The sequence below is a fragment of the Paralichthys olivaceus genome, chromosome 4 (genome assembly GCF_024713975.1).
Source record: "Paralichthys olivaceus isolate ysfri-2021 chromosome 4, ASM2471397v2, whole genome shotgun sequence".
NCBI lineage: Eukaryota > Metazoa > Chordata > Actinopteri > Pleuronectiformes > Paralichthyidae > Paralichthys > Paralichthys olivaceus.
In genome coordinates this window covers 24078055-24095803 of record NC_091096.1, presented here as the reverse complement: position 1 = coordinate 24095803, position 17749 = coordinate 24078055, and the positions used below count along the sequence as shown (strand labels likewise).

At 41.0% G+C, this 17749-nt stretch overlaps 1 protein-coding gene across 3 annotated transcripts in view; it reads left to right on the top strand.

The window, feature by feature from the left end:
• unc5db (unc-5 netrin receptor Db) overlaps positions 1–17749 on the top strand; it is a 184353-nt gene that overhangs the window by 129738 nt on the left and 36866 nt on the right. For 2 of the 3 annotated variants that reach the window (XM_020093968.2, XM_020093969.2), the window contains exons 8-11: positions 3163–3327; positions 6064–6096; positions 8177–8362; positions 12700–13062. In XM_020093968.2, coding sequence (XP_019949527.1) covers positions 3163–3327; positions 6064–6096; positions 8177–8362; positions 12700–13062 — 747 coding nt within the window. The remainder of the gene's footprint in view (positions 1–3162; positions 3328–6063; positions 6097–8176; positions 8363–12699; positions 13063–17749) is intronic. The other variant, XM_020093970.2, reaches the window with a different exon arrangement.

Genomic DNA, 17749 nt, shown 5'->3' with positions numbered 1-17749 from the left:
CACAGAATGCAGCGATCAGGGAAAAAAAACATTTTGTGAAAAGTACCCAAAGGCTATGCAGAGTTTTGCAGTGGTTACAGGTTGTCAGACTGTATCTGTAGCAGTTGGCAGATGAGCTCATGCAGTCGAATCAGAGCAACAAGTTACAGGGAAGTTATGGGACAATATGGATAATGGCTGCGGTGAAACTCAGAAACACTCAGCATTTCCTTTGCAACATAAACATATCATTTGCATTTAAAACAGCTCAGGAACCACAAACAAATGTAAAGTGTAAGCACGGCCCGTGGAACAAAAAGAAATCTTTCCCTCTCCACCGCCCACAAGACTGTATATTATGGGCATCGCAAGTGCTGCCAAAAACTCTTCAGGCGCCATATGGTCTTCCAGTATTTGTTAAGCTAAGCATGATGAGCTCTTCCTTGATCAGATGACAGAGCGTGGCGGAAGAATTTCAGCTATTAGCATGCACCAAGCTGTTTGGGTTTCATAGCCTTGTATCAAATCCCATTATATAAACAGGCCTGGGGGTTAATGAGAAAAAGAAAATGTCTCTCAAGCTGTACCACCACATCACAATGTGCATTGTGTGTCTGCCCTGAATATGTGTGTGTGACCATTAAGACAATATTTAAATGCTGAATGTGTGTAAAGCTAGCACCAAATTTAAGGTTGAGACAAAGTCTGCAGTTGTGTAATGAATACAAACAGTTTTGTGTTTAACATGAAGATACAAACATCTGCATTTTAAAGAGAGGCTTTTATATTTTGACACTTCCACTTTTGAAAGTATTTTCAGTGTTTTTAAATTAGCTTAGTTTAAAAACTAGAGTCATCTGCAAACAGCTAACCTGGCTGGGAGCAACATTTTTAAATGTCTCCACGTGGAGCTCTAAAGATGCCCAATGCCATTAGTCAAGCTTTATTTAAAATTTAAAAATGTTTCCTTTAACTATAAATTTGACTAATGAACATGCTATTTCCATTTTTCTTAACCTGTCTAGAAACAGAAATGAAACAGAATCAAGCTTTGTACTTTAAATGAAGACATGAGGATGATTTTGTTATTTAAAAAAGAGGAAAAACACAACAAATCAGTGACTTTCACACATTAGCAAGCAGAGCTGTAGAGCCCACCACCACCAGACCAACAAAGTTCCATCTCACGGTGTGATTCAGGTGTTTACTGCGCTATGGATTTGGTAAATTGAATAAACACTCAAACGTCAAGGTGGTGGAGTTAAGTTAAGACGTCTTCTAACTGTGGCATCTGACTGAGTTCTGAGTAACTCATAGAAGTGAGGCATCTTTCCATCGTAGGTTAAAAGCAGTAGAAAGTGAATGATTGTATGAACTGTATCCTGTTGTCATGTATCGCGCAGACACACACACAGAGACAACACACACTGACTCAGCGGACGTCTCTGACCTGCTAAACTTTAAACATTGATTTGTTTGAAATACGCCACGATATCAACACTGATCACCTCATAACAATTGATACATTTCTTATATAAGTCAAACCTTCGTCATAGCTGCACGCATTTGTTCATTCATTCTGATCGTCCTGACTCGCTCTCTTTTTATCGTTCTCACGCTGACACGCACTCACACACACACAACCAGTGTCATAGGACACGTGTAAACTCAGGCTTTCAATACAATGGAATTTGTAAACTTATAGGCCATGTATGGAGCTGGAGGAGATGGTAAGGAGAGCTTGGTTTGGCTCGTTTCGATTGGCAGAATGATAGAGACACAGAGAGGAGCAGTAATCGACTGTAAAAACTGTAAAAACATGAGCATTGTACACGGACTAGGAAAACCGCATTTGTATAGGAACCATTCTGTCCCTGTCATCTGACAGCAGAGAGAGTTCAGGGACTTGGATCGTGAGGTGTTATAGCATTAAGTTCCTGACAAGCAGCCCAAACTGTGAACTGCTAGTTCACAGATGTACTGATAACTTCTAACTCTCTGCTCCAGTCAAACACCTACACCACACTTTCTCTTGCCCACTCGCTTATGCTCTGAACTATTCCTTAAAGCAGCTGAAATATTTGTGTGAGTATCTTCTGTCTCAAACTTCTCAAACTTACTGCAGATCGAACACAGAGTTGATAAATCTGTGTAATTTGCTCATTCACTTGCAACAGCTGCTCCTTTACACTTTACAGCGAGGAGATTGTGGGATTAATTCTTTGATGTAATCAGTTTCCACATTGTGCAACAAAGTGTGAAAAATACCTGCTCGTGCAACACTGGAAGCTGAATTAATGGTCCAGTGTGTAAGATTTAGGTGAAAGGGATCTATTGGCAGAAATGTAATGTAGAATAATCCTCATGATGTTTTCACTAGTTCGTTTCATCTAAATTGTATGAATTGTAGTTTTCTTTACCCCAGAAAAGGTCCTTTATATTTAAATACTTTATATTTACATGGAGGGGACCCTCTCTACGGAGGCCGCCATGTTTTTTACATTAGTCCAGACTGAACAAACTAAACACCTTTTGAGTTTTTATGACGACTGAAGCTACCACAGGTTCTTTATCATGTTTGGAAGGAGAGGGTGAGGTGAGGGGTGTTCAGCTGCAACATGCAACTTCAACACTAGATATCACTAAATTCTACACACTGTACCTTTAATGGGCAGCTTGACATGCACACTTGTTTGTAGCTACAACCATTCACCCATTACAGATCCCAGGTTTTATTGTAAATGTGAAATGGTCCAAAACAGGCCTCGGCCCCTCAACTTAACAAGACCGAGACTCAATGGCATGCACCCTGGAAATTGAGAGAAACAATGAGTAACATTGGCGAGTCAACCTAGCTTCTAGAGACAATAGCCTGCTTCCACCTGAAGAGGGCAGTAAATTACAAAATTGATGCAAACAGGCTGTGTCCTTAGCGGGATAGAACGTTGTTCTGAGATGTAAGGAGAGATAGCACTTTGTTTTTTCTAGCTGTATATGTTTAGCTTTAGCTTTAACAAGTCGACCACTTGCCCTGATAGAACGCGACTGCAATAAAGTTGAACTCTATCATGTCCATTATAAATGCCAACCAAGCTGTGAAGTAGTTTGGCCTTTGAACTATATACATGCAGAGTATCAATTATTTTGGTTAATCCACTAATGTGTATTATCCTCATGTTACAGTTGATGGAGGCTGGGATGAGTGGACCGAGTGGACCATATGCAGCAGTCAGTGCGAGAAGCAACGGAGTCGGGAGTGCAACTCCCCTGCACCCAGACACAGAGGCAAGATGTGTGAAGGGAGCAGCGAGACCACTGAGAACTGCACAGATGGACTGTGTACCCAGAGTAAGGCCTTTCTCCCCACTGTGCATCATCATCATCATCATTCTCATCATTTTCTCTATCATGTTCATCATCATATATACACTCACAGTAACTTGGCAACTCATCTGAGCATGTTTGAACAGGAGGTGTGTTGAAAAGAAAACACACTGTGGATTGACACGGATGCCCTGTGCATGATAACGCCAGCATGCTGCTCACTAAACATACTGTATGTCACACTGATTCTGTGTCAGGCTGAGAAGTGCAGACATTCATCAGTGAATGATGCTTGATGGTTGGAATGAAAGAGCATTGCACTGTTTGGGTCATGCACATGCAATGACTTGAATTTTCTAATGAAAAATGAAAACAGCATCCGGCTGGATGATGATCTTTTATATCAGAATTGTGATTTGAATGGTTTCAATTTTCAAATCACAAGAGGAACGTCTCATCTTTTTGTTTTTGAAACAGATATTTTCTACACATGCATTTTTATGCAAACACAATTCTTTGTTGTCTAAGTTGCAATGGTTATTTTCATTTAATTGAAACTGAAGGACTTCATTATGCATACAACAAGTGCACACAACACAACTGCAATATTGTATTTAATCCTTTTAATTATGATCATTGATTATTATTATTTGGCATGTTATTTATCACTACCACCAACCTGTAGTTTAATTCATTTTTTATTTAGTTTTTATTCATTTATATCAGGTAATACCAATTTAAGCCTCCTATTGGGGGTCAATATGATCCCTTCAATCTTTTACATCTTTAAATAACTTGAATTGCCCTATTTGGGTCAGTTTGACCCGAAGCTTTTAGCTCAACATATCAGCATCTTACACAGTTTTTTTTATGTTTTGGATACTATAACTTGCAATTTTATGTTGAAAAATCTCTCTCTGCTTAAGGACCGTAAACCTTGGTGATCAATGATAGCTCACACATCACATGGTGGAGAAAACAGAAATTCCATGAGAGCTATAGCTGCGTTCATTCTGCAGATTCAGATTTGTTTCTCATGTAAGATACAGTATGTATGGAAGACTGTCCACACTGTTATTTGCAAGTAATCAGATTGAATGTTTGTGTCCAGACATTACCCGCCCATCCGCATGGGCCGATGTGGTGAGGAACTAGGCCTCAGTAACTACATCTGACTGCATGTAAAGATGAACGACACAGCTCCACTTCGTCCTATTGTACAAAAACGACGCCACACATTTCAGATTCGAGTGCTTTCATCTCTGAGTCTGTGAAGTAGTGATTGTAATGTGGAGCCACAGTATGAAGGTCCGACCGATACATGCGACCAATCACCAATCAATTTCAGCTGAAAAATAAACACTCGATTACACATGAGAACTACCCAAAATGACAGAAAACATAATTGAGAAAACGTTTTTGACTTTGCACTTTGACTTTTAGTTTGGTCCATGTCCTCTTCATAAACACGGAGGAGGTGTTGTTTACGACTTATATTGCAACCAGCCACCAGGGCGGGATCTAGCTGCTGTAGGGGAGCAACTCATGCTTATGAGTGGTTCATAAGAGACATGAAGTGAAATGACGGCTGGTCGATACCTTCTGATTGCCTGCAGATGAAATATTCTGTTACGCTGTTTGTATTCCGTCAAATTAATTAAGATGACTTTGACACTTGGTTCTTATGGAGGCTGGGGATCTTGCGTTTTTTATCTAAAGGGCTTTTGGGTCATCAATAAAAACACTTACTGAATTACCTGACACATTAATTTGGGTAACAATTTCAATTCTATTCATGGAGATTTAAACAGGTTTAAATTGAACTGAAGATGTTATTAAACTGAAGATAAAATCACAGGCCCAATGCTGTTACTTAAAGAAACCAAATACATTTTAAATAAAGTTTTTTTTTTCCCCTGAAGTTGTTCACCACTACAAAAATGAGCCTGTTAGTACAATTTTCATTTTTGTCTCCATAATGGTACTATGTGTGAATTCCAAGGGTTTCTGCTGGGTCCAAGACCAAAATGTCTTTTTTATGTTAATATCTTATGTATATCTTAGATAATTAGTTTTCCATTTTGGTCGATCTTAATTATGTTAACATTTATTAAATGCTACTTCCACAACACTTTAAAATGATATTGGCGGCATTCATAGTTCGTAATGTCTCAGTATGTTGTAGATCTAGATATCAACATGCTGTAATTCAACTACAAACCAGACCAACATGGAACTGATTCTACAAACAGCCTGAGATTCATTACACTCCCCTTGGCTATTCGACAGATACCTACTGTCTCTGCCTGTAGTTTGCCAGATAACATGCCGTATTGATAGTTATTCTCAACTAGAAAAAATCTTCAATTAGTAATTTTGGGACTTCTCTCATATCTGTTGTACTTGAGCTCTAATATTTCCATCATTATGTTCTTAAAATGGTTTTAAAAGTTCAACTTTTTGAAACCTGCAGAAACCCTGGATCTTACACTTCTTGAATAAAATCAAACTTTTATTTTGAAGATGATCAGTCGTCAGGCATTTCAAAGACCATCTTCATCCCTGCTGATATGAGGGCAATGGTGATGCTGGCCTGGCCATTGTCACTTAATACCTATCATCTATGAGCACTGTCAGCAGAAGAGCTTCTCTCTCTGCTCCAGGTCCGACATCCCACTAGACACTTCACATACTGTAGGCTGGGACTTTAATCACCACTCTCTCTCCTCTTTGTCTCACTCTATCTCTCTGTCTTTGCAGATCGAAAGCTGCTACATGACGTTAAACCTCAAAGTGAGTCTTCCTCTGTGGACTTCTTTCATCTCCAGCTCCCAGTCCCCACCTGCCACTAATGTGCAATGCCCTGAATTATGTGGGCAAGAGCTGAACTATTCCTAGTTTAAAGTTAGCTGTGAATGGGGGTGACATTCAGTTTGCGTTCTCTCAGGACATATCCTGGAAACATCCAGAGTTACCGACAATTAGTTCACCTTGATCTGATCTGCTCCTGTTTTTAACCCAGCGAGTGCTCATTTGCATACATGTCATTATTCAGCGCCTGACTTTTTATGACAGCCGTGGCATCACAGCTGTGTTTCCACTTTGAGCCGGGTGATATATTGGTTGTGACAAGTGAACATGTGCTCTGGTGTGGAGGATTAATGGGTTGTAATCATTGCAAACGAGCTAATTTGACCAATTTACGGTGCCATCCTCACATTCCTGTGGCGGCTTTCAATCACTCACTGGTGTTAGCCTTGCTAAGTGATTGTCAGGTGCTAGCTCGGGTGCCTTCATTAACGTGCCACGTTTGTGTAAAAAGTTTTGCCCACTGCCTTCTATGCAGCTTGAAATGACTGAACAGGGACTGCGTTAAATATGTGTCGAGTGATCACCCTGGTCGGGATAATATAAATTAATCTGCCTCTGATTAGCCGTAGCTTCAACTTGTGACCAACAGCAGCACCGCATGGGCTCATAACTGTCTTCACTGTGAGATATCCATCACAGCTATTGGTTATAGACCGGTGGGTCTAAAGGCAGTTTGGCTAATCACCCTCCATGTTAGCAGCTTGACTGTGGCATGTAACAGTTTAGAGTAACGACCAGACGTGTTCATTTAATCCTGTCTGTGGGGCATAATAAAGCATAGAGAGATAAGACAGATGGTCTGCTCCATCTTACCACTTCTCCATCCTTCCCATTTCACTTCCATGCTGCAGCCAGTGGAACGCATTATAACTCGTGCACGTGTTTGCCCTTGAATGTCTATATCATAACAATATTGTCTTCACTGCTTTCCTTCCATCCTCCTCCTCCTCCTCACTGAGTCTGGGTCTTTATTGATATAAAAAAAAACACTAGGGCGTTTTATGTGCAACATTTAAAAAAAACTTTTCTATATTTTTGGGTAAAGCTGCTTTCATCAAAGTGAAAAAGAATTGACCCAGTTGCTGGAGAAACCTCAGAAGAACATATTTACATATTGTCACACTGTCACATACTGTACAGACACACACTCAAAAACTGCCTGGGGCTTTTTACTTACCTCAGTGCAGATAGAACCAGGCCTCGATTTAGTTTTATACTAGACACGTGTCTTTATTTCTAATTCCTTAAACTTAACTCGCTCCATGTTTTTCCTGCTGTCTTCAAGAATTCAGTAAAAAATACAATTTCACACCACTGTTGATGTCAGGAGCTCCCATTTGTTTAGTTTTTTTTTTCTCAGAACAATGCGGCTCATCTCAGGGAATGAAGCTCAAAGCTTTCTCCAGAAATTTCACGTAGGATTTCTCCAAGCTTTTCAATACGACGACGTTTATTGGTGAAAATGTTTCAAAGAGCACTCCACTGATTTACGTGTGGAGAATAAAAAATGTATCATAAATGATGCAGCAGAACCAGAGATAATGTCGACACTGTCTTCTTTTATATAGTGTTTATACATTAGCATCCAATATAGTGACTCAAGTGGCATCACTTAAGTCAGTTGGACACTGTTTGGGGACACCAGAGGGAGCTCCCTCTGGTGTCAAAAATATTCATACACAACTTATACTCCCTAAAACATGTTAACAGAATTTGATGTGTGTGCTCTTAATATCAACAATGAGTAGGGCAAAGTCAAAGTAACGTTAGAATATGATTTGTTTTCAGTTGTTATGAACATTATCCAGATTTTTACAATGTGCACTGTGGTTAAGCTGTATGTAATTGCCATCTCTTTTGTACCCAGCCTTTATCAGCGACTGGCTGACATTGTTCTGTGAAGGCCTCAGCTGGTATTTGACACCTGGGCATTATTTGAATACTGGCTTTTATATAAGATTTTAAAGTCTCTCTACTTTCCCATGTCTCCTGTGTGTCCCAGGTATGGACAGCTCCAATGATGTAGCGCTGTACTCGGGCCTGGGAGCTGGCATCATCGCCGTGGCAATCCTCGTGGTGGCCGTCATGCTGTACAGGAAGAACCACAGCGAGTACGGCGTGGACGTCATCGACTCCTCTGCGCTCACAGGGGGGTTCCAGTCTTTCAACTTCAAAACCACCAGACAAGGTAAGAAACACGGCCATCAACTCCACGCTGACACGCGCTGACATCCACAAGGCCAAAAAGCCGGCGTCATCAAAGACCACTGCGGCAGGGCCACCCTGGTGATTGATGGCATTTGTTTACATGGAGCAGCATGGCGGGCAGCTTCCCTATTTGCCTCGGATTTATACCTCCATAATCAATGAAAGGATCTGTCCTTCTTTTTTGACAGACCTGCTCCCGTGTTATTGTGAAGAAGGAGATAATCAATCTCTGATAGACACCGGCACCGTGCCATCCCCTCCCCGAAGACCACACATTTGACTGTCAGGCAACCAATCTCCTCCATCAGATTACACTGGCCTAAGCCACTGATGGATAAATGTGAGGGGTATGGAACAGCGAACATCAATTCATTTTTTGTTGCGCACAGCAATAACTTCTGTTGGTTATGTGACTCTGGCTGTCCCGGCCAGCCTCGCTCCAGGCATTGGTAATACTGTCACTGACACTTCTGGGTTAGCGCAAGTGATAGCCATCGTAGCGATGGGTGATCCATCCTCGCCACCGCAGTGACAACGCATTGAGAAACCCTCCTGGAGCCCGTCCTGTGCCCCTCCCCCAAGGCCTAGAGAGTATCTCAAGCCCCCACCCCTTATCATGATGGGAAAGGTGTGAGGAGAATGGGGGGCTGGGCTGTGGTACAAGCCGGGTCTACATTCAGCAGGTCATCAATCCTATTTAAATAGGCCACGTCTTCCCGCAGCCTGCCTGCTGTGCCCTGCAACGGCCACAATCACTCCTTTCCATTTTCCTCTCTGTCAGCCGGCCGAGGCTCGCTGTGAAATGAAGAACACTTCCTTATGGCAGAGGCAGTTCGTTTGGGAGCAAGTCGTTGAGGTATTTTATATCGGCCTATTTCTGCTGTGACTGCACTCTTAACGCTTTTTCATAAACATTACCTTAAGGGGGGAAATGCCTCTAAAAGTGTGTGTTTAATTTCAATCAGTGGCTTCCTGCCTAATTATCACCAGAGAGAAAGAAAGAAAGAAACATAAATAGTTAAAGAAGTTCTTAAATGCTTTCGGATGGCTGTGTGCTGCCGGAGCATCTGTAAGTCACTGCGCCAAAAGAGTCTTTGGACCTGACCCTGTCTCCCTGCATTACTTCTCCCTCTGAGTGATTTTTAATCAGAGGCCCAATTCCAGACCTATCCCTCAAGGTATTCAACCTGAGGTACATTTCATTAACTTCTCTCATCTCGCCACTGCCATTCCATTTTCACCACGCCATTCTTAAAGATGCACACTCAAGCGATAATCAGATCATTCTCCACTCAACCGGAGTGGAGAAAATTTAGCAGTGATCGAATATCTGCTGCAGAGGGGTGATGTCCACTCGGCTGCAGCTCTAACTGAGTCCTGGAGTAGCCGCAAAGCCGCCTGCAGGTTCGCTTTCACCGTGAGAGCGTTAAGAAATGAAAAATGCATCTTTTCATTTCTTGTGGATGATGTATATTTGTATGGATCACTAACAATTACTCTACATTGCTTGGTATTCATTTACCGATCCACTCAGACTTTGTGTCATTTATAATTCAGGTGAACATTATGTGGTAATGGATAGAGTACAAGAGCAGGATCACAGGAGAATATATATATGAATAATTTGGCTTTGTTGTTATCAAATCCTTATGACAAAGACATGTAACTGAGGCTTGATATTTTACATTTTCATAAATAAGTGTGAATAAATCAATTTAAGAATGATTTACGAAATTCATTTTTCGGTCTGTATAAAATATAAACATGGTTATTTTCCGCATTCTTCTCAGCAAACATAGGCCATCAGTCAAATAAAACACAGTATAAACTAAATGTCTTTGGGTTGTTCAGACAAAATGTGACATTAACAACATTTTTTACAATTACAGTAATTAAGTACTTTGGCTGTATTTAATGACAGGCATGAAATTCTGCTCTCCTAATGGAGGCCTCAGAATCGAACAAAAGGATCAATATTACCTGCACATCGTGCTGTGAACTAATGAGAGAATCTCAAACTATTTATTAGTTTGTACACTGTTGGATATTACAATAAAATAGTCATTATATAATAATGCTATTAAACAGGAGCTAATGCTATTAAAACCAGAGTCTGAAATGATCATGCAAGAATGTTTATTTAAAAGCACACAAACTTAAATGAACCATCAAGTAATAAACACATCATATATGCTGTTAGTACAAATAATGAGGCCTAGACTCTGACAATAACTGTACATCCCAAATTCATACATTCACATTAAAAGCGTTTCATCTTGGCGAGCCTATTGACTTTAGATTTAGGGGACAGCTTGTACCGCAGGAGGCTGCAGATGATGGATGATGGACGACATTGCAACTAACAAACAGTGAAGACTAATCTCTTGGTTGTCGATTCTATTTTTGCCATTTTACTGAACATTTGGTTAAAATTTGCATGAAATAAGTACTGAAACATGGTTAGATCGCGCCTGTTCCAGAAACCATGAACAGGGAATAAAAATGACAGAATTTGAATTTACTCCTTTGTTCTGTAGGACTATTAATAGTTCATCACATCTCAGGAATTCAAGTGAACACAGCCCCAGTTATGTGTCCTGCTATGTTTTGTGAAAATGCCTTCTGTAACTTTTTTCTTGTGATACCCAAAGTGGCTACTGGGACAAATTAGCAAAAGAAAATTCTGAGTGGTTGCATCGTACATCCAGTATCCATGGTATCCAAAGCTGTGGTTGGATAACTTTGCATTTAGCAGTGTTAGATCTACTCAGCAATCAACTGAAAAACATTGAAACACAATATATCACTTTGTTAGTGGGGAACATACAGTAGAGGAAATTCATTCAGTTATTAAAGACACAGTTTTCATTTAACATTTAATCAAGTCATGGAGGAGTTAATACATGAATGAAAAGCAACAGTGTATTCAAATTCACTGTATGTTTGTTTAATTTGTTTTCATTCAGACATTATAATCTTCCTTACTGTTGTAGTGGACTTAACATAAGATTTTGAGCACAGGACAGTGCACACTGAATCTCTGTAAAGGTTTTTTTAATGGTTAACTGATTTTTTTTTTAAGTAATGAACACTTTCTCATATAGTCAAAGTAATGATTACTTTCAGCTCCACTCGTTGTGATTCCCTCTGCGTTAGAGCAGCAGCACAGTTGTTAGAGTGTGAATACATTTGTGGCTGTGTTCCATATTTTAATGACGAGACTCCTGAGGGGGAGGCAGAAACAACGGGAAAAGTCTAGCTTTTCAAGAACAAGTCAAAACGAACACATCCCAAAATGCTCGTCACAAATCACGCCACCGGTAATTAACCATTTCCCTAAAAATAAAACAACATTAGCCTCCCGCCTTGCACCCCTCGCCAGGCAACAGCTGGGCGGCAAGGACTCAGTGACTTCGGTGTTATCTTGGCACGGCTCGTCCGGAGGCACTGCGCATCTGAGTCTGCCAGATCGATGCTACGCGCTCCTCGCTCTGTTTGGCAGCGCTGTCACATCTAATGGCCGCAGATGAAGACCCCCCTCCACAGGCTGTTGGGTCCACACTGCGAGCTGAAGAACTCCTCTCATTTACAGAGCAGTCACCTAGACCCCTCCTACCCCTGCCTCCTGTCCTTCAGGAGGACGACTCACCATCCGGAGGAGCTGACTCTGGCAGATGGATTATGGAGATCAAGCTGTGTGAGCGCTTGGTAATTAAATCTGACGCTCTGACCGTGGCTCCGAGCCCTGGACCTTCTGTCCAGGTTGCGCTCCCTTACCTCTGATGCTCTGATCGCCTGCCCGGACATGTTATTTTAATTGGTGCTGGAGCATCACTGGTCAGCTGCAGGAATATTGCAGTTGAAAGAGCCCAGAGATGTGTCCTTTAAACCTGATCTGAACTGGATTAATGGTACCGGGGAACATCCAGGAATATGTGATTTCAATCTCAAATACGTTGTGTCTTCTCTTATAGTCTTAAAGAAAACAACTCTGCTGAACGTACTGCGTTGTGCTGCAGACAGAAATCCATATTTACACACATTGTCATATTTTCTTTTATCTCTTCCTGTTTACAGAATTCTTGACACGATTTTCAGATTTTATAACTATAAAAACAAAACAAAACAAAAGAAAGAAAGAAAAAATGACATTGCAATATTATTTCGTTGCATCTAGGACACTGGTGAGTTGTGTTATCCCATGTGAGATGACACAGAGGCTTTGATTCATTAAATAAATGAGATCCCCATGCGAGTCCTCAGCTGTGAGCGGGGCTTTTAGGTGACCGTGCGCTTCTGCTCTCTCCATCTCTGCAGGCAACCCGCTGCTTCTCAACTCCTCGATGCAGCCTGACCTTACAGTGGGACGAACGTACAGCACTCCCCTCTGCTTTCAGGACAACACAGATAAAGAGCTCTTTGACCCCCTGCCAGACATCAAGGTCAAAGTTCAGAGCTCCTTTATGGTCTCGCTGGGTGTGGCAGAGCGGGCGGAGTTCCACGCCAAAGCACCCGCAGAGACCTTCCCGCGAGACCTGTGCCGGGATTACAGCAGCACCATGGACAGACGCAAGAAGGGCCTGCTCACCCTCAATGGACCCCTCAGCTCCAGCAAAGAGCAGCTGAGGACCACGGGTGTGTTCGGCCAACCCGGAGGACGACTGGTGGTGCCAAACACCGGTGAGCTTCACAGTTTGGCTCTGCCTCAGTCTTACTTTGTGTTGATAATGAAAAGCAGCTCACACACTTAGTTTCCCTAATAAGAGGCTGCAGTAACTTCTCATTATAGTGGCATCAGCCGGCTCTGTTTAACGTTTACAGCTTCCACAGAAAGTCTCCCAACACAACAAATATCTATTTTTCTCCAATTCCATGTTGCTTGTTGTTGCTGTTAATGGTCTGCTGCATGTGCAATCAAGAATGCAGTTTCACTGTGTTTTGCTTTGCACACACACACACACACACACACACTCTGACACAAAAGTGGTGCGGTGAATTTTCTCCGAGCTGGAAGGCGGCCCCTTGCCTAAAGAGACGCAAATCAGTGGTTTTCACAAATAAGGAATGAATAGAATAAAACAGAATTCATCTTTATGGTTTTTATCGACCGATGTGGACTATTCTCTTCAGCTCAACAAAAACATAAAACAGCATGAGAGCATTTATCATATAGTAAAAAATAAGCAACACAAAGCATTGATTATAAAGCGGATGAAAATTCTCCGCAACTGCTGATTGCACTTGGAATAAAAGACGTCTCAAAGTACTGTATTTGTGGTTGTCATGGACACACTATGGTACCTCCCAGAGTACCGAGTCTCAGATTGATGGAATAAAAGATGAGATGAGTCTGTCAGGAGGCTTGTGGCTTTAGCTCCTCTTCTGACAGATATATTAAGCACTCAGCTTTGTCTGAGGTTTACCAGCTATATTACAATCCCCATCGACCACTCCAGCAAGCCTCTTTCTGAGCCTCTTTGTAAACAATTTTAAATATTTAACTTCCTTTGACACCAAAACTATCAAGCCTCCAAATAAAGTTAGGATTGGTGAGCGTATATCTACCCATTCATTCCATAAAGATATTATATATAGAGCGCATCGCTTCACCCCTGCATGTTTATTGTAAATTGCCAGAGAAAGTGCATTGACAGGTTTGACGTGATTTGCATGTGCAAAACATACAGGCGACCAGTGGTAGCAATCAGCGGAGGCGGGGCAATGTGCCAACACTTCGCAGATTGAATTGAACATGTCTTCTTCTACAATCTCGGATAAACTACAGCAGTGATTGGCAGCTGGGTCAAAATTGTGCGCCCCCAGATCATTTTGATCATATATTTTTATTTTAACTGACGGAGTGACACGCGACGGGTGCTGATCTCTTGTCTTGGCAACAACATTAACAGAATCCCTTCCATTGTTTTCAGATTAAAAGCACAAAGTTAATTTTGTTGCTGTGATGCTTTATACTGAATGGCATTACAGAGCTTTTATTTTGAAAAGTGGTGAACTCTAAAGATTGTGTTGATTACTTAAAGGTTCAGTGTGTAAGATTTATTTGAAAGGGATTTTTGGCAGAAATTGAATAAATAATAATCCTAGTGATGTTTTCACTGGTGTGTTTCATCTAAATTGTATGAATTGTTTTTTCTACCATAGAATAGACCCTTCATATTTAAATACTTTATATTTACATGGAGGGGGGTCCTCTCTGTGGAGGCTGCCATGTTTTTTACAGTTGTCCAAACTGTACAAACGAAATCCTTTTGAGTTTTCATGACAACTGAAGTTCACCACAGGTTCTCTTTCATGCTGGGAAGGGGAGGGTGAAATAAGGAGTATTCAGCTGCAACATGACACTTCACTTCTAGATTCTAAATTCTACACACGGAACCTTTAACAGAAAATCTAAAAATGGCCAAAATGTAATGTATGAAAAAGCAACATTAGTTAGGCAAATCATTCAAACATATATAAAATCCACATAGGTGAAGAGTAATAAACCAAATTCAGTTTCATTTTATGAAAAGTGACTTATTGCAGATAAACCAGGGAGGAAGAACACAAAGTTGTCTATCTTATCTTTTTCTATTTCTACCTTTCCCAGCATAGACTGTTTATAAAAAGCTCTGCACACAAACAATAAAAAGTGACAGTATATTGTAGAACTGTTTGAGGAGGAATAATTCTGAAGTCGACTCCAGAGCATTAACACAGGACAATAGAACAGTCAGGTTTAGAACGGGTACTCCTTAACACTATAAGTAATACTTTCACTTATTGATACTCTGAACTTTTTAGGTTTTCACATAAAGTACTGTAAAATATTGTCAATAAACAACCATTATAGCAACTTGTAGCAAATAGTTGGAAAAAGTTGTTTTAAGTAAAGATGGAGAAAAATAAGTCCTGTGCAAAAAGTGTTAATAGTGTTGTCAAGACTTGAAGTCGGCCTGTTACTACGGCACATCACAACTATCTGTACACCTACACATTCACTGATCTGTCAGTGCCGTTGCCAAGGTAGGTAGCTGTTTGTTATTCCTCCACATCCTCGCCGGCTCTCTCAGGCAAACACGGGTCATGGTGTCATCGTGTCCCGCCAACACAAACAGAGTGATTGGAGGAGTTTGCATGGACTGTTACAGTTGTCTCGGGGTCAACAGCCCATGCAAACTCGCGGCCCTCTTCTGTGGCCCTCGCCTGGCGTGGAGAGGTGAAGTATAATCAGCCTCCCGCGGTCATCTTTCAGGCGGAGGGTCTGAGTGGAGCAGTCATTGCTGTCAAGTGCAGCACTCACACAGTCTGTCGGCGGGGACTGCTATTCATTAGAGTGAATAGCCAGCCACACGCAGCACTTCACTGCAGATTACTGAAGCTTTCTCCTCACCTCAGTGGTATGGAACCAAAATAGCAGCATACCTTACAGCTCCCCTGACTTTTATATTGAGTTTTTTAAAGAGTGGATTCACACAGGTTGGAAGTATTGCAGTTGTATTTAACTATATAGATACAGTATATTTAGAATTTTATGTCAAGCCAAATTATTTGAGATTTGAGCTTTAGAGGCGTTTGCGGAATTGAAAGATCATTTTCAGCAACATCTCTGTCTGCAAACAATGTTCCGATGACTCTGGATAATCCTCCGACGCCCAGTGGACCCTTTTTAATTGGCCCTACTTTCTGCAGAAGACATTTTTAGGTGAATAGTGTGGCAGGGAAACAAAGACAAAATGGACAAAAAAATAAGCAGATGAAGAAAAGAGCTTTGTCGCCAGGACAACACATACAGAAGCTGCAGGCAAATAAAGCACAACAGCAAATCAACACGGATATAACAACACACAGCAGAGTGAGCAAACCTGGTGCTCCATGACAATTCGCAGTCATCTGCCAGTTCATTAAGTTCATGGGTATAACTAGTGTAGTCTAATACAACTGTGCTGCAGTGAATAGGTGAATGTGTTGCTAAAGGTGCACTGTGACGTTTTGACTACTGGTAACAATATGCAAAATGTTAATGATCAGCTCCCCACTTTATTATTTTTTATATTGACATGATACATTCCAGCTAGTGGGCTTACGCTATTCCACTAATTGACAGTTGGTGGCGATAACCTGCATGGAAATATAGCAGTGTGTCAGCAGTGGCAGAGAAGAAGAGGACATGTGCGTAAACAACGCAGGTTAAAAGTTATGTAAATATTTTCTCTGTGAATGTTTTACGTGAATGTTTCTGACCCTAACCCAATGAAGAGCTCCACCAATCAGATATGTTGCTATTACAGCTGAGGATTGTGGGTAGTGTAATACCTCTCCTTGCATGGTAAATAAAAGACATATATATCATATCGTACAAACGTGTGGGTTCTATAGTCAATCAATCAAATTTTATTTGTATAGCCCATATTCATAATCACAATTTGTCTCATAGGGCTTTAACAACCTCCTCTCCCCTTAACCCTCGACATGAGTGAGGAAAAACTACCAAAAAAACCTTTTAACAGGAAAAATAACATAGAAACCTCAGACAGCCACTGTGTTGTGCTGTCTTTGTTGACTAAACCGACCTTTTACCTTTTAAAGTCAGTGGAGTTCCCCATCAATGCTACACAAGGTATTTCCGAGAATGACTGAGAGTCTTTATTTCCATTATTAATGTTTGTAGATTGAGTACAGGACTCTTCATGAACATTTGACACAGCATGTTTATTTAATAAAAACACACTGGTTAAAAATGCACATTTGAAAGACGGCTGCCAAAAGCTGTCTCTCTCTCTCATCTCCCACTCCGCCCCTCTGAACCTTTGTTTGTAGAGCAGGCCTTCTATATGCTCTCTGCTCTTCACTGTGAATGCTCTGCCGTCCACAAAGTGGCAGATGAGTAGTATCAGGCCGTGCTGATGAATGGCAGTGCTGCGCTGCTTCTTGAAAGCTATTGCATAATCAGAAGTTCAGTAATTGTTGCTGCAAGAAGATTGTAAAGATTATTCAAGATCAACGTGCCGAATTCAAAAAGACGTGTTTGCATAATAACATATGATTCAAATCCATACAAATCCATTTCCATTACACATGTGAACAATATTCAGACTGATCAGGTGAAGCTTGACATGGTCATGTTAGTTCTCATGTTATTAATTCAACTCAACATATGAAGATACGGTATGTTTTCTTGCTGCCTTAAAAATGTGAGTTAATGGAACCTGGTTAGCTCAATACCAGGAGTTAGCCCAACTTGTGATGTTGAGCTGAATCAGTTATTCAGCCCCAAAACCATTACAGACTTATTTTTGTCGGACACCACCGTGTGAATCACAAAATGTCTTGCTTTTCGGTTTTTTTCCGCCCATGTTCCAGGCGG